The following is a 12,998-nucleotide window of genomic DNA, read 5'->3' as shown; positions in this document are numbered from 1 at the left end:
CTAGAAGTAGCTTTTGCCTGTTTTGGGGTCGTTTTCGAAACAATCAAGTCCGTGCGAGTGGGTACGTTTATACAGAACTATTCTGACATGGTTTTCCCTGATTAACTTCAAGTCATACCTTGTGTAAATAAAGGTCCCCAGACCATCCATAACATTATCTTCTGAGTGCCAGAAAGAAAATGAAGGGCCAGGATTGTGGTTCCAGAGTAGAGCACCTGCCTTGCATGCAGATTTCAGGGGCCCTGTTTGACCTGGGGACAAACACAGAGACCAGTAGAACCCCCAGACTCCTATTCTTGCATATCCAGCACATGTCACTGGTCTGGTCCTCTGAACGTCTAACCCACCAGCACCTTAGCACTAAACTTGCTTTTTAATGACCTACACATATACCTGCCTTAGCGGAACTCTTTTCTCTGAGCCGTCCTTTGGGAATTGGGGCCCCGAGATGACGTCTGTGCTTGACGCTGCAGGGGATCCGAGCACGTTGGAGTCACAGATCCGACAGCTGGGCAAAGCCCTGGATGAGAGCCGCTTCCAGATGCAGCAAACCGAGAAAGTCATCCGCAGCAAAACTCCGACGGGGCCAGAGCTCGACTCCAGCTACCGGGGCTACGTGAGTATCCTGACTCCTGATTCAGACGTGTGCCTTGCAGCCACAGCGCTGTGACGAAGAACAGCCTGTCTGCAGTAGTGAGGGTCATGAGCTCCCCGAACCCCCACAGAGCTCCCGGACTCCTGGACCCGAACTTGCAAAAACAAGACCCCTCAGCGCGTCGCCTTTGAGGCAGCTGCGCTGTGCTTAGACCCACTCAGCCGTTGGAATGACCGCTGTGTTCCTTCACTCAGAGAACTTCGTGAGAGCCTTTCTATTGAAATCAACAGCATACTTGGGCTCTCAAAAATGAGTAGGCATTTTTCCAGATTCAGCAGCCGATTTTAGCTAATAGATGACTCACAGGGAATTGTTATTATCACTCAGTTTCTTTCCTGGGTTTATTGATTCACTTTATGGCCTTGAGAATGTTTTAATCCTCTGTTCTTAATTAGGCTCATCCTGGAAAAATAACAGTTCTAAGTAATAGGAGGAACTTGGGACAAGATAGGGAGAGATTGTGTGTATTACTAGTTCTGTTTCTTCAGCTATTTATTAGTAAAGTCTATAACACTATTCTTCTTGTGTAACTGACCACATAATTTCAGAGACCTACCTGTTTACACATAGTTAGGTGAGAGGATTTGAAAATAGATCTCATCTGTGGTGCAGTACTCTATAAACATCTTTTTATATACAAAAGACTGACTAGTAAATGGGAAGAAAAATTAATTTCACATGAATCTAAGGACAGACCATACTTCCTACTTTCTCAAACCAGTGACGATCATTCAAACTATGTGCAGATATAAGTAATGTCACAATTACAGAGATGTTGTCACAATTACGACGCTTCATCAGTCATGAATTTATTTCCTATTCAGTTTGATTATGACTCTGACTCCTATTGTAAAGAAACTTCCTTTTTTTAAGGTGTAATCTCACTTCCTGATGATCACATTGACATCATTTAAGACTATACTCAACCCCAATAAAAGAATAAATTAATTTTAAAAAAAGTCAACTCAACTACCAATGTAGTTCAAGGACTTTGAAAGATAAATTTATGCTCAGTCTAGCAGAATGCCTTGAAATGATTTGTTCTTTTAATCTTTAAACTCGAAGCACGATAGTAAAGACACAGTTGAAAGCTTTCTTTGATGCTAGAATTGATTCCCATAATTGTTAAACATTGCTTTGTGAGTCTCATGATACAGCCAACATTAATATTACCTGACGCTCTTAAATATCTTACTGATTTTTTACAAAAATATTTCTTTTAGGACTTGTGGCAACATTTTTGTTCACACATTTCTGTTGAAGAAAGTAGAAGAAACTTACTAGATATTACATACTGTATTTCCAATTGAGGGTTTTTTTAAATTTTTATAATATTTATTTTATTTTTTTAAAATTAATAGTTTATTTTTAATTAGTGCGTCAACGTGAGGGTACAGTTACAGATTTATACATTTTTGTGCTCATATTTCTCCCTTACAAAGTTCGATAACCCATCCCTTCACCAGTGCCCATTCTCCACCACCAGTAAACCCAACATCCCTCCCCCCCTCCCCAGTCCCGTCTCCCCCCACTACCACTATGGCAGGGTATTCCCTTTTGTTCTCTCTCTCTGATTAGGTGTTGTGGTTTGCAATAAAGGTGTTGAGTGGCCATTGTGTTCAGTCTCTAGTCTATATTCAGCCCGCATCATCTTTCCCCCACATGACCTCCAACCACATTTTACTTGGTGTTCCCTTCTCTGAGTTGCCCAGAATGAGAGACCAGCCTCCAAGCCATGGAGACAACCTCCTGGTACTTATTTCTACTATTCTTGGGTGTTAGTCTTATAGTCTATTATTCTATATTCCACAGATGAGTGCAATCTTTCTATGTCTGTCTCTCTTTTTCTGACTCATTTCACTTAGCATGATACTTTCCATGCTGATCCACTTATATGCAAACGTCATGACCTCATTCCTTCTAACAGCTGCATAGTATTCCATTGTATAGATGTACCAGAGTTTCTTCAACCAGTCATCTGTTCTAGGGCACTCGGGTTTTTTTCCAGATTCTGGCTATTGTAAACAGTGCTGCGATGAACATATAAGTGCAGATGTCATTTCGACTATACTTTTTGGCTTTTCTGGGATATATTTCCAGCAGTGGTATTGCTGGGTCAAATGGGAGCTCAACCTCTAGTTTTTTGAGAATCGTCCATATTGTTTTCCAGAAGGGCTGAACTAGCCGGCATTCCCACCAGCAGTGTAGAAGGGTCCCTTTCTCCCCACATCCTCTCCAACAGCAGTTGCTTTTGTTCTTTTGGATGTGTGCTAGCCTCTGTGGTGTGAGGTGGTATCTCATGGTTGTTTTGATACAATACCCACCAATTGAGGGTTTTTGCGGATTTTTTTTTGTTTTGTTTTTATGTTTGCTTGCTTGCTTTGGGGGTTACACCCAGCGGTGCTCAGGGCTTATTCCTAGCTCTGTACTCAGGAATCAAACTTCACAGGCTCAGGGGACCATATGGGATGCTGGGGATCTAAACCCATTCAGCCATCTGCATTACAAGTGCCCTACCCAGCATACTATCTCTCTGGCTCCGAAGGCTTCTAGTTTTAAATACGAGATTGGTTTGGTCAGGTTTTATGAATGAATTTGAGAACTGAAGTCCACACCTATCTGTGCTCAGGGCCTACTTCTAGCTCTAGTCTTCTGGCATTGCTTAGGTAATCATATGTGGTGTCAGGGATAGAACTTGGGTCAGCTGCATGCACAGCAAGGAGTGTACCCCATGTCCTATCTCTACAGCCTCAATACAAATAATTGGGGGTGCACAGCCAGAGTGCCCATGGCCTGTTCTCATCTCTATACTCGGGTCATTCCTGGCAATGCTAATCAAACTGCGGGTCATCCGCCAGCAAGCCAAGTGGGTGACCCCTGTAGTGTTTTCCCAACTCTTGATTAACAGACTCAAAAGAAGTTTGAAGATGATCCATGTGAAATATTTCTTAAAGGCCTGGCTTTTTGTCTATGTGACTGGCACATGGCAGGGGGATATTTTTGAACTTATTTTTCTTGGGGTTTTTGTTTACTGTTTTTTATTGATTGAGATCCTATAACTTACTGTGAATGATGAGTTTTCATGCATATGATTCCAACACTACACCCCTCATCAGTACCCACTCCTTCTCCCAAGGACCCCAACAGCCCTCCTTTCCCACTTCCCCCTAACTTAGTTATGTGCATCAGTTCTCCCCTTGTTTTGCCTTTGGCCTTTTGTTGCTTCCTTGGTGTGTTTCATTAAGCCCCACATGTGAGATCATTCTGACTCTATCCCTTTCTCTCTGAGACTTCCTTCAGCATGATACCCTTTTATTCCATTCATATTGCTGCAAGTTGCATGATTTTGTTCTTTATTAGGGCTGCGTAGTATTCCAGTGTACATAGACCACAACTTCCTGAAACCTTGATTTCATGTTTCACAGTGGGGTTCTAGTCTTCACCGAGAAGAAAGGCAAAGTACCTGTCCTTTTGAGGGATTCCCGGGATACTTGTCCCAGCAGCTCTTGGCTGCATGAGAACCTGAGAACAGGGTGTTTTTGTGTCCCTCTCCCCCCAGATGAAGCTGCTAGGTGAATGCAGTGGCAGTATCGACTCAGTGAGGAGACTGGAGCACAAACTCAAGGAGGAGGAGCAGAACTTCCCCGGCTTTGTAAACCTGAACAGCACCGAAACCCAAACAGCTGGTGAGTGTGTCGCTTCATTCCCCAGAGATCGTGTCCTCTGGCTGGCTGCCCTGTGAGCCTGCCCCCACATTTTCCTCCTGGCTCCAGGAAGCTCCAGGGACAGAGGGGGCAAAGGGTCTCTCGAGCTCTGTCTCTCCCTTTCATCGTCGTGCTTTTGTTTGCTCGGGGAGGGGGCTCTCCCTGTGCTGCTGGAACCACCCGGGCAAGACCTAGTGATCCTCAAGAGATTCTGGGGGTCCCCTGGAGGGGATAGAGCCTGGGGGTCCTGCCCATGCTAAAGCATGCACGCATGTCCTTCAGATCATCTCCCCGCCCCCTCCCGTTCGTCTCCGTGTGCCATCGCTAACATTAGCAGCCAGGCAATTTCGAGAAATGATTTCAGACAGCACCTGCGTGCTCATGACATCTAGTCCTAAATAAAGCTCTTTCCAGTGCGACATCCATGGTAGCTATTCTGTTCCCGCCCGTTAACCTTTAAAATGCAGATAGGAAAAGCACAAACTCTGTACTCACTGAACTGCATTACAGATGCCCACAAACACGCCCAGTGGACTTGCTTTTCATTTCTGATGCCACTTCCACTTAACCACCCATGAAGACACAGAGCGCATTCGTAAGTGTCCCGGGCAAAGCCCAATACCTCTCTCTGTGCCTTTCCAGGTGTGATTGACCGCTGGGAGCTCATACAGGCCCAGGCCCTGAGCAAGGAACTGAGGATGAAGCAGAACCTCCAGAAGTGGCAGCAGTTCAACTCTGACCTGAACAGCATATGGGCCTGGCTGGGGCAGACGGAGGAGGAGCTGGAGCAGCTCCAGCGCCTGGGCCTCAGCACTGACCTCCGGTCCATCGAGCTGCAAATTCAGAAGCTCAAGGTAACTGCCCTTGGCCTCCCGAACCCAGGCAGAGCACGTGATGCTCTTCACCAAGCAAAGAGTAGGGATAGGGGCTAAAGAGAGAGAGAGAAAACGGTGAAGGCACTTGCCCTGCATGCTACCAGCCTTGTTCCTTCCCCAGCATGGACAAAGGCCAGGAGTGATCCATAGAGCCAGAAAAAAAAAATTGGCAGCAAAACAAATGGCCTATTTAATCATCATCATCATCCCGTTGATAGTCGATTTTTTTGAGAGGTCTCAGTAACATCTCCATTCATCCTAGCCCTGAGATTTTAGAAGCCTCTCTTTACTCGTCCTTTCCAATGGTGTCGCATTGGAGGCTCTTTCAGGGTCAGGGGAATGAGACCCATCATTGTTACTGGTTTTGGCATATGACTACACCATGGGAAGTTTGCCAGGCTCTCCCAAGCCTATTTAATAGCAGGTGATTAAAAAATATATAAGAATCCAACCTTTCAGTCTACAGAATGCTTACCAAACTTATTGCAACTTAGATCATTTTAATAGCTGAGCTAAGGAAGGTGTTTAAGACTCAGACATGGCATGAAAGGGTGTTCGCTATCTGGTGGGGTAGTGCCTGGCATGTGGGCTGCCCAGCCAGATGAGACTCCCGTTCTGGTTCTGAGCCAAGTAGTAGTAAGAGTCAAGTTGTCACCGATGCTAATAGGAATGCTCTCCTGAGCTTAGCCATCCCAAACCAGGGTCCACAAGGAAAATTCAGCAGGGCAGAAAGATTCATAGAACACGTCATAGAACTTGTCTCTCAGTTCGTGTCAAATCGTTGGTATTTGGATAACGACCAGTGAAAATTTCAAGGAACATCTGGCACCTCTAGGAGCTGTTTTATGGGAACTACAGATCTGCCCAGTTTCCTGAAAATCTCTTTGGAGCTAGAGTTGCTTCTGGCTGTGTCTCCAGGAGACCCAGTGAAACCATCTGATGCTCTGGAATCAGCAGAATTTCAGAACTGGATGATAGCAGCTGTAGAAGCAGGTTTCAGAGAGAATGAAACAAAACAAAACTGAAATACTTGCAGTAAGATACCTGTCATTTGCTTTGGAGTTTATCCTAGATCCGTACCCGTACACAGGAAAAGGTTCTTGAACTTCACCTCTAGGCCTGGGAATCCTCTCTAGCTCTATTCTTTTTAGCAGCTCCTGGTGCCGCTCTGTATGTTTGGAAAGCCCAATGTGAATTGTCTCGTCCAGCTTTCCCAACTCAACTCAAGGGATTAACTGTCCTGCTTTTGTGGTTCTCAGGTTTCAGCATATGCTACTTATGTGGGGGTGATTTATTTCCTGGTAGGCCTTACTTTTCAAACAGAAATGTCTCTTCCTCCCAAATGTTAACACTTCTTAGAAAAATGTCTCTGTACCAGCCCCAACAATTTGGGATGGAAGCCTTAGATGATAGATGTAGTTTACTGGATAACATCTGAGTATATTATCTGGATGCACTTTTCTCTGCAATGCCAAAATTAATTTTGTTCCTCACTAGGAAATTGCACGGAAGTGTTGCATTATAATTTAATTTACTTTTTTTCCCCTTAATTTCTCATTGGTTAACAATTCTGGTAGCTTAACACTTCTCTCTGTATCCCTGAAACTGCCGCTATTCATCGAGAAAACCTTTTTCCCTGTTTCTCTCTTCCACCCTCCCTTTCCTCTCAGAATCACCTTGGTCCTTACCCAGTTGTAGACTTAGGTCTGCTGGGTTTTGTCATTTCTTTTGTTTTAACATGGAGACCCCACATGAGGACTAAAAATCATCAGTGATGGTGATTATGTCACCTCCTTACTTCACTTTGCATAGTTCCATCATTTTCTCTGCTCTTTGTCCCCAAAGGCCCATGGCTTCCTTTCATCTCATGACAGAGCCATGGTCCATCAACCCTAGGTACCACAGCTTACTTATTTATTGAAATTGTTTATTATAGCACTGTGATTGACCAACTTGTTCATAACACACTGAGACGTTGCGACACCATTCTCCCCCTACTGTGACCTCTCCTCCACCACTATCTCCAGTTTCCCTCCCGCCACCCAGCCTGCCCCTTGCAGCCACAAGCAGATTCATATCATATTGTTTGTTACAACACAAAAGCGAGTGGAATTATCCAGCCGTAGTGTGCGGTAATCGTTGTATCTCACAGTGATGTTACTACAATCATTGTCTGAGGATCTACTGTGCTGGTTGGTTCTACTTGTGCCTTCTCTGTTATTGTTTAGGCTCATGGAGCCCGGTGACTTCTACACAGCTTTCCCACTAGGTTGACTGTGGTCCTGCCGGCTGACAGTACTAGGAAATGTTGAGGTGTTGCACCACCACATCCACTCCAGGTGTGGAACAGTTTGGTAGTTTGATGAAATTCTCTTGTGTTTCGGGGCTGTTTCTCTGTTGGAGGCCGTCAGGTGTGGCTGCAGGCTGCTGCCCCTTCAGGCAGAAAGGGGAATCTCCCCACCTCCGTTCCCAGAAGGCCTCAGAGTTCTCGGTCCAGAACAGTCTTACCTGGTACCTTGGCTTCTTAAACCAGTCATCTGGTTGATGGGCATTTTCAATTATTCCATATTTGGGTTATTGTGAATAATGTTGCTTTGACCCTAAGGACATAAGTGTCTTTCCAAATTTGTGTTTAATATCATTTAGATAAATGCCAAGATGTGGAATATCTAAGTCACAAGGTTATAAAAATATTTTATTTTTTATTTTTTTAAAGGATTCTCCGTAACACTCATCATAAACTGTACTGACTTATAGTCCGAATTCTTTTTAAAAGGTCAATATGGCCAGCTAGAGTCTGGGCCTTCTGTAGTGTCTAGGGTGGAAAATGAGAAAGTCAGTATGATTATAAAGGCTGCACCCTTGCATCCTGCTACCCCTTCCCAGTTCTATCTAGATTTTCTGATGATATATCTATGGACTGAGCACTGAGATATATCTGTGGGCTGGAGCAATAGCACAGTGGGTAGGGTGTTTGCCTTGCATGCGGCCGACCTGGATTCAATTCCTCTGTCCCTCTCGGAGAGCCCCGGCAAGCTACTGAGAGTATCTTGCCCGCATGGCAGAGCCTGGCAAGCTCCTTGTGGCATATTCGTTATGGCAAAAACAGTTTCAAGAAGTCTCACAATGGAGACATTACTGATGCCCACTTGAGCAAATCGATGAATAATGGAACAAACCAGTGCTACAGTGTATCTAACCGAGTATCTAAACCTTACCACAGTGTCTAAACCTTACCACAGTGTCTCTTGATCTAGTGCTGTGTTCATGGTTAAGCCTGCAGTATGGCATGGTATAAGAACTTGTTGAAAAGTGAAAAATTAGGATCAGTTATAAACCAATAGTAAGAGGCTGTAAGAAAGTGTACCCTGTGTAAATGTTTAAGATCAAGGATCAAAACAGTTTCCTTGATCTGAAACTGTTTGAATAGTATCTTTAGTTATTCAATCACTAATATAAAATCAATTTCTGAAGGTCTTAGAATTTAGTTCTATATTTTTGGGAAATAGATGACTTTGGGAAAAGTCAGTCACCTGCCGCTCTGACTGACTAGAGCCAGCTTTAGCTTTGTTTCATTTATTTGTGATTAAGCTCCAGTGGCACATGTTGAAGTGCCGTTGCAGAGAGTTGCCTTCGCTCTTCCGAGCTTCTTGTACGCTGTGTAGTTGTATGTAGTTGTCCTTGCCCTCTCCTCGTCCCATCTCCATGACTTTTTCCTTCCTGTGTCTTAAACCACAGCAAGATTTCTGAAATTCGAGTGTTCTCTGTGCAGATGATTTAATATTTCACTTTTTCACTCAGCATACTTTCTCTATTTTTGTTTTACTTTTTTTTCTCTCTCTTGCTTTATCTCTTTCTTCTCTTTATTTTTTCTTTTTCTTCCTTTCTTCCTTTCTTTCTTCCTCTCTTTCTCTTTCTTCCCTCCTTTCTTCCTTCCTTCCTTCCTTCCTTCCTTCCTTCCTTCCTTTCTTTCTTTCTTTCTTTCTTTCTTTCTTTCTTTCTTTCTTTCTTTCTTTCTTTCTTTCTTTTCCTCTCTTTCTTTCTTTCTTTCCTTTCTCTTTCTTTTTTTTGAATCCTGACCTCCTACAGGCATATCACACACTCCAACCCATTGAGTTTTTTCCGGTTCCTCCATTCTTTCCAGCTCCGTATCTCTTCCAGGTGCATAGATTTCCCCCCACCCCTTTCCCTGCAGTAAGCTTAGTTCTCGGGTGGGCACCCACCATCCGCCATCTCTGTCCATCATGGTCTTTTCATCTGGATCATGAGTTTCCAGTGGATTATGGCTAGCAACACTTTCACCGCCCGTCTCCTTATGGCTGCTCTCCCATCCCTTTGCAGGAACTCCAGAAAGCTGTGGACCACCGCAAAGCCATTATCCTCTCCATAAACCTGTGCAGCCCGGAGTTCATGCCGCATGGCAGTGAGGAGAGCCAGGACCTGCAGGACCGTCTGTCGCAGATGAACGGGCGCTGGGACCACGTGTGTTCCCTACTGGAGGCCTGGCGGGCCCGGCTGCAGGAAGCGCTGATGCAGTGCCAGGTGTGTGGGGCTCGGGGCCCTGTGTGTCCCCTGGGGCAGTTTGGGGGACTCCTTGAGCATAGTTACCAAAGGGGGTCATGGGTGCTCCCCACCCTCACAATTTGAAGGTACCACTTTGCTACCTCAACTTGTCATGTCACTGGAAAATATTTACATGTGCCCAGGAAACTGAGAGCAGCTCAGTTCCCAGCTTCTCTCCAGCAAACACGAGTTTCTCCCAGTCCCACTGTGCCTTCTTCTTGGACTCATTGTTTCTTTCATTCCTTCATGGAACTGGTCACAAATGAACACACTGGAGAACATTTCTTTATTCCTTAGTGGAAGTTTCATTGCCAGTAATTTGATACGGGTTTCATCGCTGAGGCTTATGTGCATCATTAAAACTTGTGTCCTTTGCCGGGATGTACGGCTCCTCACCCCTCCTCACCCCACTCCCCTCATTCCCCTACCGTCCTCCTTCCCTTGGCGACAATTCTTTTTGTTTTATTTGGGGGCCACACCTGGCGATGCTCAGAGCTTTCCCTGGCTCTGCACTCAGGGATCACTCCTGGCAGGGCTCCGAGGGCCATATGGGAGGCTGGGGATTGAGCCCAATTCAGCCTGAGGCAGAGCAAGCACCTGACCCATTGTACTGTCTCTCCAACACCAAGAAGACAAATTTTGACTGGTAAAGGGGCACCTTTGGTGGGCTGTGCCCACGGTGGAAGACTTGACAGTCATCGTTCAGGGCACAGCCCACCCTCGGTGTGTGGGAGGAGACCGAAAATGGAAATTCGAGTGGATGGTTAGCCAATCTCTCTCCAGCCATTGAAGGAAGAAGAGCTGAGAAAAATTCCTTGGGAGCTGGTTAGGGAAGTTCTATGGAGCTTTGATGAAGGAAGGAAAAATTGGAAATTTCCAGGACCAGGAAGGCATTTGATGTTTCAGGACAGTGTTTCTTAACCTTTTTCTGACCATGGCTGCCTTCCAGTCTTCCCTCCTTCCTCTGGCCCCCTAGTCTCATTCCATGGCCCCCTGGTTATATGATATTTTATTTGTAGTCCCCTTGGAATATCCCAGGGGTCTGGCTGACCACACATTGGAAACATTATCTTGGAGAACAGAAAGTGAAAGTGGTCAGGTTTGGACTGTACATTACGCACAAAGGAAACCCCATGGGGTGTGGAAGCAACTATTCAGGTTTGTCTCTGCCCCCCGAATAAGAGCTCCTTGTGAGCTGGTACCCGCTCTGCCCCTTGTCCGTGCCACCCTGGGCAGCCTGTATACCTGGGGGACTTCAGGATTTGTCCTCTGAATAAATGAAGGGACACATGTATCGGTGGCAGAGACATGGGTGTGAATTTAGCTTGAAAAGTGGGAAAATATTAGTGTGTGGACACGGTGCAGAGTTCTCTCAACTGTATCATGGCACTGGAGGTTCAGCCTCTTGATGCCAATGGACCTTAAGTCAAAGTCTCCCCTGAAGTCATACATTAGTTAGATGCTTTCGGTAAGAAGCTGAACTCCTAATCTATCTATCACCCACTAGTGTCTCCCTTAGGAAGGTATTTTTGTATAAAATCTAAAATTTTTGTGGTTTCTTTGCCAATGGTCAGTGGTAAAGAGTGGAAATTTAAGTTGCGTGGCGAGGTTGTTTCACACTATATATTTTTTAAATTTATTTTTAATAGGATTTTCATGAAATGAGTCATGGCTTACTTCTTATGCTGGAGAACATCGATAGAAGGAAAAATGAAATTGTCCCTATAGATTCGAACCTCGATGCAGAAGTGCTCCAGGAGCATCATAAACAGCTGATGGTGAGATGTGGCAACTCTTGGCCCTCTGCATCCATTTTATTCACAGAAAAAGTGAATTTGGGTGATAATTTAAGGGGTGGGAATAGGTTGGTCCACAGGCAGTGGTGCTTGGGGGCTAATCCCACAGTGCTTTGAGACCACAATCCCCAGGGTGCATGCATGCAAAGTGCAAAGTCAAGCATGCAGGGGGCTGGAGCGATAGCACAGCGGGTAGGGTGTTTGCCTTGCACAAGGCCAACTCGGGTTCGAATCCCAGCATCCCATATGGTTCCCTACGCACCACCAGAGGTGATTCCTGAGTGCATGAGCCAGGAGTGACCTCTGTGCATCGCCGGGTGTGACCCAAAAAGCAAAAAAAAAGAAAAATCAAGAATGCAATTAGCTCATTGAGTTATCTTTGGTCCATTCATATGTATATGTATATGTATATGTATACAGAGATTTACCTTTGCTTTAGAGTATAAAACTTCCCCTTGCCCTAGTCCTTATAGTTTCCAATTTTTGTGAGATAGCAGTGTAGCACTGTAGCACTGTCCTCCCGTTGTTCATCAATTTGCTCGAGCGGGCACCAGTAACATCTCCATTGTGAGACTCGTTGTTACTGTTTCTGGCATATCAAATATGCCACGGGGAGCTTTCCAGGCTCTGCCATTCAGGCGGGATACTCTCAGTAGCTTGCCGGTCTCCCCTAGAGGGACAGAGGAATCGAACCTGGGTCAGCCACATACAAGGCAAACGGCCTACCCACTGTGCTATCACTCTAGTAAATATGCATAAATGGTGAAATTTATCAGCTTTAAAATCTACTTCTAAAATCATTGCTTAGTTGTTAGAAATCTTAAGCTTTTTTGTTGTTGTTAATCTTAGTTTGCTTCTTTTTATTAAGGTAGCTCTTTGGACAATTACACTTTTTAAAAATTGAAACTGTATCACATATTCATATCCCCAAAGTATATTGGGCAGTTTATAATAAAAGGACGTTAAAATCCTTAAATATAGAAAGATTTAATTTAAGCCTTCATCAGAGGAATTAACTCTCTGAGTCAACATTAACCTTGACACGAAGTTTTCTGAAAACTCAGACAAAAAAGGGAAAGTGATAAGTTAAATTGTTTTCATTATCTGGCAAGAAGAAGACATACCAGTTCTCAAGAAGCAAGAAGTTTTTCTAGCAATAAATTCAATGGAGATTGTGCTACAGATTCTTACATAGGAAACATGGGCCACTATAAAAATGGACTATGCCTAAGTGATTTTATAAAACCTGAAGAAGTATATTTGAGTTCCATTAGGACATAATGATTTGCATTTGGTTGCTTCCTGTATTTTTCAAGATGTTATTTCTTAAGATTGAACAGTCACTCACCTAAACAACAGAATTCCATAAAAATCTTAGGAACCCAAGGGAAATAGCAGTGCAACT

General features: G+C 44.5%; 1 protein-coding gene across 17 annotated transcripts in view; it reads left to right on the top strand.

Moving 5' to 3' along the window:
* The window catches only part of SYNE1 (spectrin repeat containing nuclear envelope protein 1), a 561,745-nt gene that overhangs the window by 537,015 nt on the left and 11,732 nt on the right, over nt 1-12,998 (top strand). For all 17 annotated transcript variants that reach the window (XM_055134197.1, XM_055134196.1, XM_055134206.1 and 14 more), the window contains 5 exons: nt 474-616; nt 4,215-4,341; nt 5,002-5,213; nt 9,576-9,776; nt 11,447-11,575. In XM_055134197.1, the coding sequence (XP_054990172.1) occupies nt 474-616; nt 4,215-4,341; nt 5,002-5,213; nt 9,576-9,776; nt 11,447-11,575 (812 nt within the window). The remainder of the gene's footprint in view (nt 1-473; nt 617-4,214; nt 4,342-5,001; nt 5,214-9,575; nt 9,777-11,446; nt 11,576-12,998) is intronic.

The sequence above is a fragment of the Sorex araneus genome, chromosome 4, assembly GCF_027595985.1.
Source record: "Sorex araneus isolate mSorAra2 chromosome 4, mSorAra2.pri, whole genome shotgun sequence".
NCBI classification, from domain to species: domain Eukaryota; kingdom Metazoa; phylum Chordata; class Mammalia; order Eulipotyphla; family Soricidae; genus Sorex; species Sorex araneus.
Note: the sequence above shows the minus strand (reverse complement) of the source record. Positions and strands in the feature narration are given on the sequence as shown.